General features: G+C 42.4%; 1 protein-coding gene across 12 annotated transcripts in view; it reads right to left on the bottom strand.

Annotated features, from left to right (window-relative positions):
- LOC137375959 (rap guanine nucleotide exchange factor 6-like) overlaps positions 1–16,667 on the bottom strand; it is a 521,939-nt gene that overhangs the window by 285,684 nt on the left and 219,588 nt on the right. For all 12 annotated transcript variants that reach the window (XM_068043752.1, XM_068043754.1, XM_068043748.1 and 9 more), the window contains one exon: positions 2,061–2,136. In XM_068043752.1, the coding sequence (XP_067899853.1) occupies positions 2,061–2,136 (76 nt within the window). The remainder of the gene's footprint in view (positions 1–2,060; positions 2,137–16,667) is intronic.

The raw sequence follows: 16,667 nt of genomic DNA on the forward strand, positions 1-16,667 counted from the left end.
TTATACTCCATCTGCCATCTTACTTAACCTGTCTCTTTGCAGCCTCCCTGTGTCTGCCCCACAGCTTACCTTTCCACCTACCTCTGTTTCAGGAAACTTAGATACATTACTCTCTATCTCTTCATCTAAATGATTAATATAGATTGCAAATAGCTGAGGCCCTAGCAACTTTCTGCCAACTTGAAAATGCCCCGTTTATGCCCACTCATTGCTTTCTGTCTGTTAACCAATCATCTAACCATGCTAATATTATCCCCAACTCCATGACCCCTTATCGTGCCAACTAACCTTTTGTGTGGCACCTCATCATTGTCTCTTGGAAATCCAGGTATACTACATCTACTGGTTCCCCTTTATCTACTCTACTAGTTACATCCTCAAAAAACTCTAATAAATTTGTCAAACAGGATCTCCCTTTTGTAAAACCATGCTGACTTGTTCTAATCATATTGTGCTTTTTCAAGTGCAATGTGAAGACTTCCTTAATAATAGCTTCCTTCATCATCCCAACGACTGATGTTAGGCTTACTGGCTTGTAGTTCACTGTTTTCTCTCTCCCTCCTTTCTTGAAAAGCGGTGTAACATTTGCCAACTTCCAATCTGATGGGACCATTCTCAAATCTAAGGAATTTTGGAAAAGCATAGCTCACATGGCCACTATATCTGCATCTATTTCTTTCAGAACCCTAGGATGTATGCCATCAGGTCCTGGAGATTTGCCAGATTTTAGTCCCTTAAGTTTCTCCAATACTTTTTCTCCGCTGATATGAATTTTCTTAATTTCCTCACTCTTTTTAGCCCCTAGGACACTGCCTTTTTCTGGTATGGAACTTGTGCCTTCTACTGTGAAGACAGACACAAAGTATTTGTTCAATGCCTCTGTCATTTCCTCATTCCCCATGATAATTTCTCCTGTTGCTGCTTCCAAGGGAACAACGTTTACTTTAGCTATTCTCTTCCTTTTGATATACCTATAAAAGCTCTTACTATCTGTTTTTATGTTACAGGCTAGTTTACTCTCATTCTATTTTTTCCTTTTTTATCAACTTTTTGGTGGCCCTTTGCTGGTTTCTAAAACGCTCCCAATCCTTAGACTTGTTACTCTTTTTTGCAACATTGTAAGCCTTTTCTTTTAATCTAATACTATCCTTAACTTCCTGAGTGAGCCACAGATGCATCTTTCTGGCAGAATTTTTGTTTTTCAAAGGAATGTATTTTTATTTAACATTTTGAATTGTTTCTTTAAAAGTTACACACTGTTCATTTACTGCCATACTTTTTAGTCTATTTACTCAATTTACCTTATCTCCCCTCATGCCTATGTAATTGGCTTTGTTTAAGTTTAAGATTCTTGTTTGTGATTGGAGCATGTCACTTTCAAACGAAATATGAAATTCAATGGTATTATGATCACTGTTTCCCAGTGGATCTTTTACTATGCTGATTAACACCGCATCATTACACAATACTAGATCTAAGATAGCTTTATTCCCAGTTGGCTCCACAACCTATTGCTCCAAGAAGCTGTCCCGAAAACATTCTACAAACTCATCTTCTTGACCACTCCTGCCAATTTCGTTGTCCCAATCTATATAAAGATTAATATCCCCCATGATAATTACATTGCCTTTGTTACAAGCTCCAATAATTTCTTGTTTAATGCTCTGTCCAACGGTATAACTACTGTTAGGGGGCCTTTGTGCTACAACTGCATAAAAACACAGCCTCACCTTGAATGTCTGATCTTTTATTTTTTTCCACAACTTTCCCTCTTCAAAAAAAGATACTCCACTGTACATGCACTTAGTTATAAAATAAGAAAAAATTGTTGGCTTCATAAAAATCTTTTCCCCCTTGTTACTCCATTTTATGAATTTAGCAAATCTATTCCATCAGTGACTCCTACTTAGAGCTGGCTCATTTATCAACTTTGCTGAGAGTCTGTGAAGACAGCAGAACAACAAATTGTCAATACATTAAATAAGTATAATATACAATACACAGACACAGAATGTCTGAGCTCACAGGATAAAAGACTGAATACTAGAGATGGTTGTTACCACAATCATTTCTGAAGCTTCCAAAACGATACATTCACAGCCTCGTCTCAGGCTTCCTGCAGTCTGCTTGCCAAAACTAGAATAAAGAAAAGGAAAATGATTATGTCAGATTAATTAACCCAATGGCATAAGCTCTCCATCGTCAGAATATTTGTACTGAACATATATAGGATCAGAGCCAAGGTCTATAATCGAGCTTAAGACAAGACTGCTTGATACGGTTTCTCACCTGCTTCGTGTTATTGGGGATGCTGCTTACAGAGGTTAATAGTTCTGGATCAGTCACCGAAAGTAACATTTTACCCCACTGATTGACATCGGGAAATACCCATCAGTGAGATAGCTACCAAGGTTTCCCATATTTAACATATTCTCTTTTTCCCTCATCTAAACGAAGGAATTTTAATTGGGGTTAGTATAACATTAATTGAAATAATAAGGAATCTTCTGAGACTCGGGTAATTTATTAGTAACTATTATTTATATACAAGCAGTAGTAAAGCTTATTAGTAGTAGTAGGGCTTAGTAGCATTGGGATTTAGATTTATTAATTATAAATTAAGAAAAATAAATCAACACATAATACAGATGGCAGGAGAGGTGATGTGATGCAGCTGCAGTATTTGGGAGCTGCTGGACGCCAGTGTGATCCACGGCAAACACGCGTGCGGCTCGAGGAGCATCGGCTCAGCCAAGCTACAGACACTGGGACACATCAGGGAAGGGGAAAGTTACCAGGACACTTTGTTCCAGAAGGTAGTCACATCCCTTAGGAGAAGGTCTTCTGAATTCTTCAGTGGTCAGGGATAGGAGGGTGTGATTGCGAGTGAGGCAGGTAAGGGGATTAAGAAGGTGAAAGTGGAGGAGCCTCAGCCCTTGTAATTGTCCAATATGTTTGAGGTTCTTTCAGCTTGTATGCATGAAAGCGAGGGCTGCAAGGTGGATGAGCAAACTGACCATGGCACCATGCTTTAGGAAGCCATTCAAGCGGGGGGTGTAAACAGGAATGTGGTGGTAGGAGGAGATAATATAGTCGGGGGACTGTCACAGTTCTCTGCAGCCAAGACTTGAGTCCAGAAGGCTGCGTTGCCTGCCTAATGCGGGCTCAACACATCTGCTCAGGGCTGGAGAGGAAGTGGGAGCAGGAGGATCCAGCTGTCGTGGTCCACATGGGTAACGACGACATAGGGGCTAAATTAAAAAGCAGAACCTCAATATCTGGATTATCACCTGAGCCAGGTGAGAAAATTAGCCATAGGGTAAATAAGACTAGAAAGTTAAATGAGCGGCTCAAAGGTTGGTGAGGGAGAAATAGGTTTCAATGCATGGGGCAATGGCACCAGCACTGGGGAAAGTGGGAGATGTACCGGTGGGACGGTCTTCACCTGAACCGCTGTGCTGGGCCCAGTGTTCTGGTGAGTCGTATAACTAGGGCAGTAAAGAGGCCTTTAAACAAAACAGTGGGGGCGAGGATTCAAGTGAGAGAAAATGTGATAATTCAAAGTGAGAGGAGAAGGCAAAAGAGCAAGGTAGCAATAATGGTAATGATAATCAGAGTGTGGCAGGAAGGGACAGAGCATATTAACTTAAGAGTGCGCCAGCAGATAAGGCTAGAGGTTGTGAAAACAATAAAAAGACAGAATTTAAGGCACTCTATCTAAATGCACACAGCATTCACAACAAGGTAGACAAAGTGACAGCACAAATACAAGTAAACAGGTATGATCTAATTGCCATTACGGAGACCTGGCTGTATGGTGACCTGAATGTTCAAGGATATTCAACATTTAGGAAGGATAGGCAAAAAGGAAAAGGTGGTGGGGTATCACTGTTAATAAAAGGATGAGATCAGTACATTAGTGAGAGAGGATCCTAGATCGAAAGATCAAGATATAGAATCAATTTGGGTAGAGCGAAGAAAAAGCAAGGGGCAACAAACATTGGTAGGAGTTGTCTACAGGCCACCAAACAGTAGTGGTAACGTAGGGCACGGAATTTAGAGGTGCATGTAACAAGGGTAATCATGGCGGACTTCAATCTACATATAGACTGAGTAAACCTAATTAGCACTAATGCTGTGGAGGACAAATTCCTGGAATGTATATGAGATGCTTTTCTAGAACAGTATGTTGAGGAATCAACTAGAGAATGGGCTATTTTAGATCTAGTATTGTGCAATGAGAAAGGGCTAATTAACAATCTTGTTAAAGGAGCCTCGTGGGAAGAGTGACCATAATATGATGGATATTTTAAAAGGAGTTAACAAAGTGAGTGTTGGTCCTATAAAAAGTGAGTCTGGGGAATTAATAACGGATAATAAGGAGATGGCAGATGAATTGAACAGATATTTTGCATCGGTCTTCACTACTGAGGATACAAGTAACATCCCCATATTAGCTGTAAGTGAGGAAATGGAAGGGAGGGAGGAGCTCAAGAAAATTACAATCACTAGGGAAGTGGTACTGAACAATTTAATCGAAGCTGCAGGCTGACAAGTCCCTGGGGTCTGATGGACTTCATCCTAGCGTGTTAAAAGAAGGGGCTAGTGAGATAGTTGTTGCATTAGTTTTCATTTTCCAAAATTCCCTAGATCCGGGGAAGGTTCCTTTAGATTGGAAAATAGCGAAAGGGAGACAGAAAGCAGGAAACTGCAGGCCAGTAAGCTCAACATCTGTCTTAGTGAAAATGTTAGAAGCTATTATTAAAGATATTTTAGCAGGGCATTCAGAAAAATCCAATGCAATCAGGCAGAGTCAACATGGTTTTGTGAAAAGGAAATCATGTTTAACCAATTTACTGGAATGTGGATAAAGGGGAACTGGTGGATGTATTGTACTTAGATTTCCAGAAGCATTTGATAAGGTGCCACATCAAAGGTTGTTGCAGAAAATAAAAGCTCATGGTGTAGGGGGTAACATATTGCATTGGTTAGCTAACAGGAAACAGAGAGTAGGCATAAATGGGTCATTTTCTGGTTGGCAAGATGTAGCAAGTGGTGTGCCACAGGGATCTGGGCTGGGGCCTCAACATTTCACAATTTATATAAATGACTTGGATGAAGGGACCGAAGGTATGGTTGTTAAATTTGCGGATGACTCAAAGATAGGTAGGAAAGTAACTTGTGAAGAGGACATAAGGAGGCTACAAAGGGATATAGATAGGTTAAGTGAGTGGGCACAGAGCTGGCAAATGGAGTACAATATGGGGAAGTGGGAAATTGTCCACTTTGGCAGAAAGAATAAAAAAGCATATTATCTAAATGGTGAGAGATTGCAGAGCTCGGAGATACAAAGGGATCTGGGTGTCCTAGTGCATGAATCGCAAAAGGTTAGTATGCAGGTACAGCACGTAATTAGGAAAGCTAATAGAATGTTATTGTTTATCGCGAGGGGAATTGAATACAAAAGTAGGGAGGTTATGCTTCAGCTATACTGGGCATTGGTGAGACCACAGCTGGAGTACTGTGTACAGTACTGGTTTCCTTATTTAAGGAAGGATGTAAATGTGTTGGAGGCAGTACAGAGAAGTTTTACTAGACTAATAACTAGAATGGGTGGGTTGTCTTACAAGGGAAGATTGGACAGGCTAGGCATGTATCTGCTGCAATTTAGAAGAGTAAGAGGCGACTTGATTGAAACATATAAGATCCTGAGGGGTCTTGATAGGATGGATGGCGAAAGGATGTTTCCCCTTGTGGCAGAATCTAGAACTAGGGGTCACTGTTTAAAAATAAGGGGTCACCCATTTCAGACAGAGATTAGGAGAAATTTTTTTCTCAGAGGGTTGGGAATCTTTGGAATTCTCTTCCTCAAAAGGCAGTGGAAGCAGAGTCTTTGAATATTTTTAAGGCAGAGGTGGATATATTCTTGATAAGCAAGCGGGTAGGTGGAAATGTGGAGTAACGAGTTCAGCCATGAACTTATTGAATGGCGGAGCAGACTCGAGTGGCCTACACCTGCTCCGAATTCGTATATTCATATGTAATTTTACTTTAAGTTTGGAAGTGACATATAGTTCAATCGAAACTAGGGTCTTAAATCTAAACAAAGGAAACTACGAAGATATGAGGGGCAAGTGTGTACCATTTACAAGATGCACTGCAGCAACTCACCAAGGCTCCTTAAACAGCACCTTCCAAACCCACGACCTCTACCACCTAGAAGGACAAGGGCAGCAGATATATGGGAACACCACCACCTGCAAGTTCCCCTCCAAGCCACACACCACCCTGACTTGGAACTACACTGTCGTTCCTTCACTGTCGCTGGATTGAAATCCTGGAACTCCCTTCCTAACAGCACTGTTGGTGCACCTACACCCCAAAGACTGCAGCGGTTCAAGGCAGCAGCTCACCTCCATCTTCTCGAGGGCAATTAGGGATGGGCAATAAATGCTGGCCTAGCCCACGACGCCCTCACCCCAAGAACAAATAATATTTTAAAAATGCCTGTGGTAGATGGGAAACTACATTAGAAGGTGCGACGGTAGATAGGCAATGGCTGGCATTTAAAGAATTAATGCACGGTTTACAACAAATTTACATTCCTTTGAGGCACAAAACCAAGGAGGAAATGTGATCCAACCATGGCTAACAAGAGAAGTCAAAGATTATATCAGATCAAAGGAAGAGACTTATAAAGTTGCCAAGAAGTAGCAAGCCTGAGGATTGGGAGCATTTTAGAATTCAGCAGAGGACCAAGAAACTGATGAAGTAAGAGAAAATAGAATATGAAAGTAAACAAGCAAGAAACAGAAAAATGGGCTGCAAAAGCTTCAATAGGTATATAAAAAGGAAAAGATTAGCAAAGACAAATGTAGGTCCATTACAGGCAGAGACAGAGGAATTTATAAAATGGGGAATAAGGAAACGGCGAAGAAACTAAACAAACATTTAGGGATGAATCTTCTGTGCCCACCGCGGGGCCTGCCGTGCGGCAGCTCATTTGAATGGCTGGGGCGGCCTGCCCTCCTCCTCCCCACCCCACCCAAATCACATGGAAGGGGCAGCATGTCTGTCCCCGGTAATGGCGTCAGCTGCCTGTACACAGGTGCTGACACCATTTTTAAAGGGCGTTAAGCCCTTCTGTTAAGTTTAAAGACTTAAAGAACAGTTAATTTTTTAAAAATTAAATACATTAATTTTGCCCCTCTCCCAGAGAAAGATACAAGGAAGAGAAGCAAGAGAACAGCAGGAATGAAGAACTGAAAGAAATTCATACAAGTAAAAAAAGTAGTACTGGAGAAATTAATGGGACTGGAAGTTAATAAAACCCTGGACCTGATGATCTTCATCCCAGAGTGTTGAAAGACATAGCTGTAGAGATAGTGAATAAATTGGTGATCATCTTCCAAAATTCTATAGATTCTGGAACGGTTCCTAAAGATTGGAAGGTAGCAAATGCAACCCCACTATTTAAGAAAGAAGGGAGAGAGAAAACAGGGAATTACAGACCTGTTCGTCTGACATCAGTAGTAGAGAAAATGCTAGAATCTATTATAAAGGATGTGATAACTGGACACTTAGAAAATAATGGTAGGATTAGGCTGAGTCAACATAGATTTATGTAAAGGGAATTATGCTTGACAGACCTATTGGGAGTTTTTTGAGGATGTAACTAGCAGAATAGATAAAGGGGAATAAGTGGATATGGTATATTTGGATTTTCAGAAGGCTTTTGATAATGTCCCACACAAGAGGTTGGTAAGCAAAATTAGAACACATGGGATTGGGGGTAACATACTGGCATGGATTGAGAATTGGTTAATGGACAGAAAACAGTAGGAATAAATGGATCATTGGCAGGCTGTGACTACTGAGGCACCGCAAGGATCACTGCTTGGGTGCCAGTTATTCACAATCTATATCAATGATTTGGATGTCGGGACCAAAAGTAATATTTCCAAGTTTGCTGATGACACAAAACTAGGTGGCAATGTGAGCTGCGAGGAGGATGCAAAGAGATTTCAAGAGGCTGAGTGAGTGGGCAAGAACATGGAAGATGGAATATAATGTGAATAAGTGTGAAATTATCAACTTTGGTAGGAAAAACAGAATTGCCGAGCATTTCTTAAATGTTGAGAGATTGGGAAGTGTTGATGTCCAAAGGGACCTGGATATCCTTGTTCATAATTCACTGAAAGCTAACATGCAGGTAGAGCAAGTAATTAGGAAGGCAAATGATATGTTGGGATTTATTGCAAGAGGATTTGAGTACAGGAGTAAAGAAGTCTTTCTGAAATTCTGTAGAACCATGGTGAGACTGCACCTGGAGTATTGTGTACAGTTTTGGTCTCCTTAACTAAGGAAGGATATACTTGCCATTGAAGGAATGCAACAAAGGTTCACTAGCTTGATTCCTGGGATGGAGGGATTGTCCTATGAGGAAATATTGTGAAGACAGGGCCTGTGTTCTCTAGTGTTTAGAAGAATGAATGGTGATCTCATTGAAGCATACAACATTCTTACAGGACTCGACACGGTTGATGCAGGGAGGATGTTTTCCCTGGCTGCGGATTCTAGAATCAGGGAAGATAATCTTAGAACAAGAGGGAGGCCAGCTAGGACTGAGATGAAGAGGAGTTCCTTCACTCAGAGGGTCTTGAATCTTTCGAATTCGCTACCACTGGGGGCTGTAGAGGCTCAGTCACTGAGTAAGTTCAAGACTGGCCAAGAGTGTGTGGGAAAATGGCGCACTGACACGGAACACAAAAGTCCGCGTGTATCAAGCCTGTGTCCTCTACGGCAGCGAGGCCTGGACAACGTATGTCAGCCAAGAGCGACGTCTCAATCATTCCATCTTTGCTGCCTCCGGAGAATCCTTGGCATCAGGTGGCAGGACCGTATCTCCAACACAGAAGTCCTCGAGGCGGCCAACATCCCCAGCTTATACACCCTACTGAGTCAGCGACGCTTGAGATGGCTTGGCCATGTGAGCCGCATGGAAGATGGCAGGATCCCCAAGGACACATTGTACAGCGAGCTCGCCACTGGTATCAGACCCACCGGCCATCCAAGTCTCCGCTTTGAAGACATCTGCAAACGCGACATGAAGTCCTGTGACATTGATCACAAGTCGTGAGAGTCAGTTGCCAGCGATCGTCAGAGCTGGCGGGCAGCCATAAAGGCGGGGCTAAAGTGTGGCGAGTCGAAGAGACTTAGCAGTTGGCAGGAAAAAAGACAGAAGCGCAAGGGGAGAGCCAACTGCGAAACAGCCCTGACAACCAATTTTATCTGCAGCACCTGTGGAAGAGTCTGTCACTCTAGTATTGGCCTTCATAGCCACTCCAGGCGCTGCTCCACAAACCACTGACCACCTGCAAGCGCTTACCCATTGTCTCCCGAGACAAGGAGGCCGAAGAAGAAAACGACGACGACTATCAAGGGATATGTGTTAGTGCGGGAAAATGGTATCAAGGTAGAAGATTGGCCATGATCAAATTGAATGATGGAGCATGCTCGAGGGGTCGAATAGCCCACTCCTGCTCCAATTTCCTATGTTCCTATGTTCACGTTAATCTTATAAACCAATGATTAGAGACTTCTGATTGAGGCCAGGAGTAGCCATGTCCATTGACTTGTATTGTTTTTTTTAAATTATTTATTCCTTCTTGGTGTTACGACTGAGGCGGGAGGAGTACACGGTCTTTTCCAGTTCCACTTCTCCACAGGTCACAACATTTATTTTTTTAAATAAATCAATATAGTCAATCATATACTCTGCTCTTTATCCCAGAATACACCAACCAGGTTTCTTTAATAAAAAACAAAATTATCAGTTCATTAAAGAACAAGACTTAACCAGTAATGAAGCAAGGCATTAACACAGATTGAAATATGGAAGTTCCGCTTTTTAAATCCCCCAGATACAAACTCACAGAAAAAAAACACAGAAATTCTCTTTGCAGTTCTGTTACAAAAAAAGAGACAAAAAATGGCCTAATTCTTGAAGAAAAAAAGATGATATGAAAAGATGTCAGTTGTCCGTTTTTGGTCTGGCATCCCAAAGACACGTAGACGGCTATCACTGGGATCTTTCTAGAGTATAGTTCTTTTCAGGTGACATTGAAGATCAGTTTGGCAGGCTTTCCAGGAGAAATGCAGCATCAGGGGTTTCTGGCAGGTTTTTCAGGACAGTTTCTCTATTTCTTAGACTTGATTCTCAAGAGGTTCTCAAAGAGATGGAAGAGGGTGAGCTGATGGTGGCTGCTCTCTTGGCTCGTTCTCTCCAACTGCCTTCAAAACAGTTCATACCCCAACACAGTGTCTAAAGCGAAACCAAAAACAATATCTTAAGAGTCAAGCCTCCTGACCCCTATAAGTCATGACCTGTCACTTCTCTGCAAACATCTTCTCCAGGTCACCAAGGTATCTGTTGTTTATTGCTTAAAGCACATGACTTCCAGCAAGGCTGTTTTTAAAGAATATCCCAATGTCCTTTCAATGAACTGTCAACAGCAAAGCAAAGTCCAGCATCCATGAAATCTTCAGCCTTCCAATGAATCCATCTTCACAATTTAAATTCAAGTGCTCAAAAATATATTCTCAAAAAAATATATAGAAGCACTTTCATAACATTGGTTTGTGAGCATCACTGGCTAGGCCAGTATTTATTGCCCATCCCTAACTGCCACTGAGAAGGTGGTGGTGAGTCACCTTTTTGTGCTGCTGCAGTCCATGCAGTGTAGATACACCCACAGTGCTGTGACAGAATGTGTTCCAGGATTTAGACCCAGCAACAGTGAAGGAACAGCGAAATAGTTCCAAGTCAGGATGGTGTGTGACTTGGAGGAGAACTTGTAGGTGGTGGTGTTCCTATGTGCCTGCCGCCCTTGTACTTCTTGGTGGTAGAGGTCAAGGGTTTGGAAGGTGCTGTTGAAGGAGCCTTGGCGAGTTGCTGTAGTGCATCTTGTACGTGGTACACACTGCTGTTACGGGCGCCAGTGGTGGTGGGAGTGAATGTTGAAGGTGGTGGATGGAATGCCGATCAAGTGAGCTGCTTTGTCTTGGATGGCATCTAGCTTCCCGAGTGTCCTGCAGCCATACCCTGGGGCTGAGTTGATTGGCCTCCAGCAACGACAACCATCTTTCTTTGTGCTTGGTATGACTAATTACAGTGGGAGAGTTTTCCACTTGATTCCCACTGACTTCAATTTTACGAGGGTTCCTTGATGCCATACTTGGTCAAATGCTACCTTAATGTCAAGGGCCGACAATCTCACCTCACCTCTGGAATTCAGCTCTTTTGTCCATGTTTGGACCAAGGCTGTAATGAAGTCTGGAGCTAAGTGGCCCTGCCGGAACCCAAACTGCGCATCGGTGAGCAGGTTACTGCTGAATAAGCTTGACAGCGCTGTCGGTGACACCTTCCATCACTTTGCTGGTGATTCAGCGATGACTGATGAGGTGGTAATTGACCGGATTGGATTTGTCCTGCTCTTTATGGACAGGACATACCTGGGCAATTTTCCACACTGTTCAGTCAATGCCTGTGTTGTAGCTGTACTGCAACAGCTTGGTTAAGAGCGCAGTTAGTGCCCTTCAGTACCACAGCCAGGATGTTGTCAGATCCAATAGCCTTTGGTGTATCCAGTGCCTTCAGCCATTTCTTGATATCACATGGAATGAATCAAATTGTCTAAAGACTGGCATCTAAGATGATGGGGACCTTAGGAGGCAGCCGAGATGGATCATCCACTTGGCACTTCTAGCTGAAGATGGCTGCAAATGCTTCAGCCTCGTTTTTTTGCACTGACATGCTGAACTCCCCCATATTGAGGTTAGGGATGTCTTTGGATCCTTCTTCTCTTGTTAGGTTATTTAATTGTCCACGACTGGATGTGGCAGGACTGCAGTTCTTTGATGTGATCCACTGGTTGTGGGATTGCTTAGCTCTGTTCATAGCATGCTGCTGCTTCTTTTTAGCATGCATGTAGTCCTGTATTGTAGCTTCATAAAGGTTGGTATCTCATTTTTAGGTATGCCTGGTGCTGCTCCTGGCATGCTCTCCTCCACACCTCATTGAACCAGGGTTGTTCCCCTGATGGTAGAGTGGGGGATATGCCAGGCCATGAGGTTACAGATCGTGGTTGAATACAATTCTGCTGCTGTTGATAGCCCACAGCACCTCAAGGATGCTCAGTTTTGAGCTGCTAGATTTGTTCTGAGTCTATACCAATCAGCACAGCGGTAGTGCCACAAAACACGACAGGGGGTATCTTAAGCGTGAAGACTTCGTCTCTACAAAGACAGTGCAGTGGGCACTCCTACCAATACTGTCATGGACAAATGCATCTATAAACAGGTAGACTGATGAGGACAACGTCAAGTAGGTTACTTCCTCTTGGTGGTTCTCTCACCACCTGACGCAGGCCAAGTCTGGCAGCAATGTCCTTCAGGACTCTACCAACTCAGTCTGTAGAGTCATTGCTATCCTCAGTCCTTTGGATTCATCAGCTAAGGGAAAGGTTTCCTCGCCCATGTTTGACCTGATGCCATTAGATTTCAAGGAATCCAGAGTGAATGTTAAGGACTCCCAGGGCCACTCCTTCCCAACCGTATACGACTGTGCCTCCACCTCTGGTTGATTTGTCTTGCCATTGAGACAGGATGATGATGGAGGGTGAGACATTGGCTGTAAGGTATGATTCAATGAGTATGACCCTGTCAGGCTGTTGCTTGACTAGTCTGTGGGGCAACCCTCGCAATTTTGGCATGTTCCCAGATTTTAAGTGAGAAGGACTTTGCAGGGTCAACTGGGCACGGTGTGCCTTTGTCATTTCCAGTGTCTAGGTCCATGTCAGGTGTTCTGTCCGGTTTCATTCTTATTTGACTTTTCTACAGTGGTTTGATATAACCGAGTGGCTTGCTAGGCCATTTCAGAGGGCAGTTAAAAGTCAATGACATTGCTGTGTGTCTGGAGTCACAGTGGTCAGACCAGTCAAGGATGGAAGATTTCCTCCCCTGAAGGGCATTCATGAACCAGATGGGTTTTTACGATAATCCAACAGTTTCATCATTATTAATGAGACTGGCATTTTTAATTCCAGATTTATTAATTAACTTTAAATTCCTGTAGCTGCCAGGGTAGGATTTGATCCCATGTCTCTGGAGCATTAGGTCGGGCCTCTGGATTACTAGCCCAGTAACATTACCACTATGTCATCGTTTCCCCTGTGACTGATAATGGGACAAGACTCTTCCCATTTACAAAACCATTATGACTGAAGGGTTAAATTCATCCAGTTAGAATTTTGTACAATAAAACTGCACTACAACGTTCCACCTCATTAAACTAGAATAACTTCACTGCCTCTTTGTGACATAAAGGCCTGCATTTACATAGCATGTTTCACAATCTCAGGATGTCCCAAAGAGCTTTACAGCCAATGCGTACTTTTGAAGTGCAGTCGCTATTGTAATGTACAAATGTGTTAGTTATTGGTTAATAGGTATAAGACAGGAAGCAGGGACAAAGGCAATGCAGTCTGGTTGGCAGGATGGGGCAAGTGATGCTCCCCAGGGATCTGTACAGCAGCGTCAGCTTTTCACCATATGTATCAAAGACTTGGACAAAGGAATAGAAAATTGTATACCCAGGTTTGCAGGTGACACTAAGCACAGTAAATTGAGAGAAGGAAGTTACATTGATGTAGACAGACAAATAGAATGAACAAAACTGTGGAAAATGGTGTTAAATGCAGGGAACAATGAGATCATTCACTTTGGAACCAACAAAGACAAATGAAAAAAGACTAAGAACGCGAAGGAGGAAGGGATTTGGGTGTCCATGCTCACAAATCACAAAGCTAGTGCACAGGTACAAATTGTAATCAAAAAAGCTAATAAAACATTGCCATTTATCTCAAGGGGCCTGGAATACAAAGAGGAGGGAGCTATGCTTCAATCGTACACAGCCTTGATCAGATCCCATCTGGAATACGGAGTTAAAAAGAGAAAGTGTTGGAAATACTCAGCAGGTCAGGCAGCATCAGTGGAGAGAGAGGTAGAGATAACACTTCAAGTCTGTGATCTTTCATCAGAACGTTCTGATGAAAGGTCACAGACCTGAAACATTAGCTCTGCTTCTCTCCACAGATGTTGCCTGACCTGAGTATTCCCAGCACTTTGTTTTTATTTCAGATTTCCAGCATTTGCAGTATTCTGCTTTTATTTTGGAATACTGAGTTATTTGGGCCCAGCTCCTCAGCAAGGATATACTAGCCTTTTTTGGGGTGCGTCGCAGATTTACCAAAATGATACCAGGGCTCAAAGGGTTAAATTATCAGGACAGGTTGCATAAACTTGGCTTATATTTCCTTGAGTTTAGATGGTTGAGGGGTGATCTAATTAAGGAACTCAAAATGATTACAGTATTCGATACAGTAAATAGAGAAGCTACTTCCTCTTGTTCAGGAATCCAGAGCAAGGGACGCAAACTTAAAATTGGAGATCACACAAACAACAGTGGAAATCTGGAATTCTCTCCTCCAAATGGCTGTGCATACTGGGGTCAAATGGAATTATTTTAAAGCAGACATCAACAGATTTTTATTGGATTTGGGCACCAAAGAATATTGATCAAAGACCAATCTAAAATGGAGTTGCGGTAAAGAGCAGCTATGATCTAACTGAACGGTGCAGCAGGCTTGAGGAGCTGAATGCCCTACTCCTGTTCCTATGGGCTTGGGTTTCTGCATAATAATTTCAGAAATCGTCAACACAGGGAACCTCTGAGCTTCCTACCATCACAGCTTAGGTGATTAATTCAACCCAGTTATCATGCTTTTTGAAGATATCCCCTTATAAACAAAAAGTATGTGCATTCAAGAAAAACCTTTCAAGACTTGGTCCCCAATTCTGACGTTCTACAACTACCAGCAAAAAAATGAACATGCCACACAGACTTCACCTCCCACATAAATAACTCCAAACATTAAGCATGGAAAATGGCATCTAGCAACCAAGCCACTAGCAGGTAGAACTAACCAATCATAACAATCCTCTTACCGCCAACAACCTCCACCCACACCCCACCTCCAGCTAACACCATTATATACTGCCAGAGTCATCTACAGATCATCTATCATTATAGTTCACTTGTCAGACTTTGCATTGTATCCTTACGTAAGCCACAAATAGATATCATTTGAAAATAAATTACTTAATATGGACAGGGGGGGTTATAGAAATGTTCAAGAATAAACTCACTGCAGGTTCTTACTATGATTATTCCATTAAGCTACTTAAAAATAAATGTCCTTCAATCAAACAAAAAGAGAACAAAATTGTTATAGGAAGTGCTAAGTGATACAACCAAGGCAGGAGGAGTGCACTGTCTTTCTAGTTCCAGAGAGAGCGAGAGCACATGGTGGGAGCAGAGCTTTAAAAAGCGTGCCAAAAGGACAGTCGGAGACCAGAGAGAGGGAGAGAGCACGGCGGGGGAAAAAAATCAAAAAGTGACATCACAGTCATCAGAGCAGAGGAACAGAAAGTCGCCGGGGTGAGTATACAGGTACGCTTTTAATTTATCTTAACCTCAATCAATTAAATATAAAATAAGACTTAATCTATTCAGTATTATATAAACTAAAAACTAAAGTGGATTTCATAATTTATATACAGAGTGAAAGAGAGAGACCAGCAGGGAGTGTACTCAATCGAATTCGGACAACTTATTACATAAGATGTATTAAGCATAATTAGCATTTTTCAGTATTTATAAGGTTTACTAACAGTAGTAAGGTTTGTTAGAATTGGCAAGCTTTATTAGCATTGGTAAAGTCTATTACCAGTAGGAAGTTCTACATATCTGTGTAATCAAGAAAAGTATAACTTTAGAACAAGTAAGTAGCTGATGAGTATTTTAAACAAGTGAGTAACTGGTGAGTATTTCTTTGAGTAAGGTTTATTTTAACTAGTGAACTGTGTTGATTTCTAGTAGGATTTATCAGTACGAGTAAGGTTTTATTAATAATTCTAAGGTATTGGTAAGGTTTTTTTTTTAGCAGTAACAAAGGGTCAACTAATAAATAAAGGAATGACAGGGGTGCTTCAATCTTGACAGTGCACCTCCTGTGCCACGAGGGAGCTCCATGCTGCTTCCTGTATCCTGAAGAACTATTTGTGCAGGAAGTGTTGTCAATTGCAGCAATTTGGGATCCGGGTTTTGGAACTTGAGCGGCAGCTGGCGTCACTGCGGTGAATTCATGAGGATGAGAGCTGCGTGGGCAGCACGTTTATAGATGTGGTCACCCCACAGCTTAGCAGTATGCAGGGGTACAGGGAAGACTGGAGGAGCCATAATGATAGATGATTCAATAGTCAGGGGAACAGATAGGCGTTTCTGTGGCTGCAGACGTGAATCCAGGATGGTGTGTTACCTCCCTGGTGCAAGGGTCAAGGATGTCGTTGAGCAGCTGCAGAGCATCCTGAAGGGATGGGGAAGGGTGAACGGCCAGCAGTCATGGTCCACATCGGAACCAATGACTTAGATAGAAAGAGCAACGTGGTCCTGCAGTCAGAATTTAGGGAGCCAGGTAAGAAATTAGCAAGCAGGACATCAAAAGTAGTAATTTCTGGATTACTACCATTGGCACGCGCAAGTGAGT

This window comes from Heterodontus francisci, chromosome 12 (assembly GCF_036365525.1).
Source record: "Heterodontus francisci isolate sHetFra1 chromosome 12, sHetFra1.hap1, whole genome shotgun sequence".
In the NCBI taxonomy this organism is placed as follows: Eukaryota; Metazoa; Chordata; class Chondrichthyes; order Heterodontiformes; family Heterodontidae; genus Heterodontus; species Heterodontus francisci.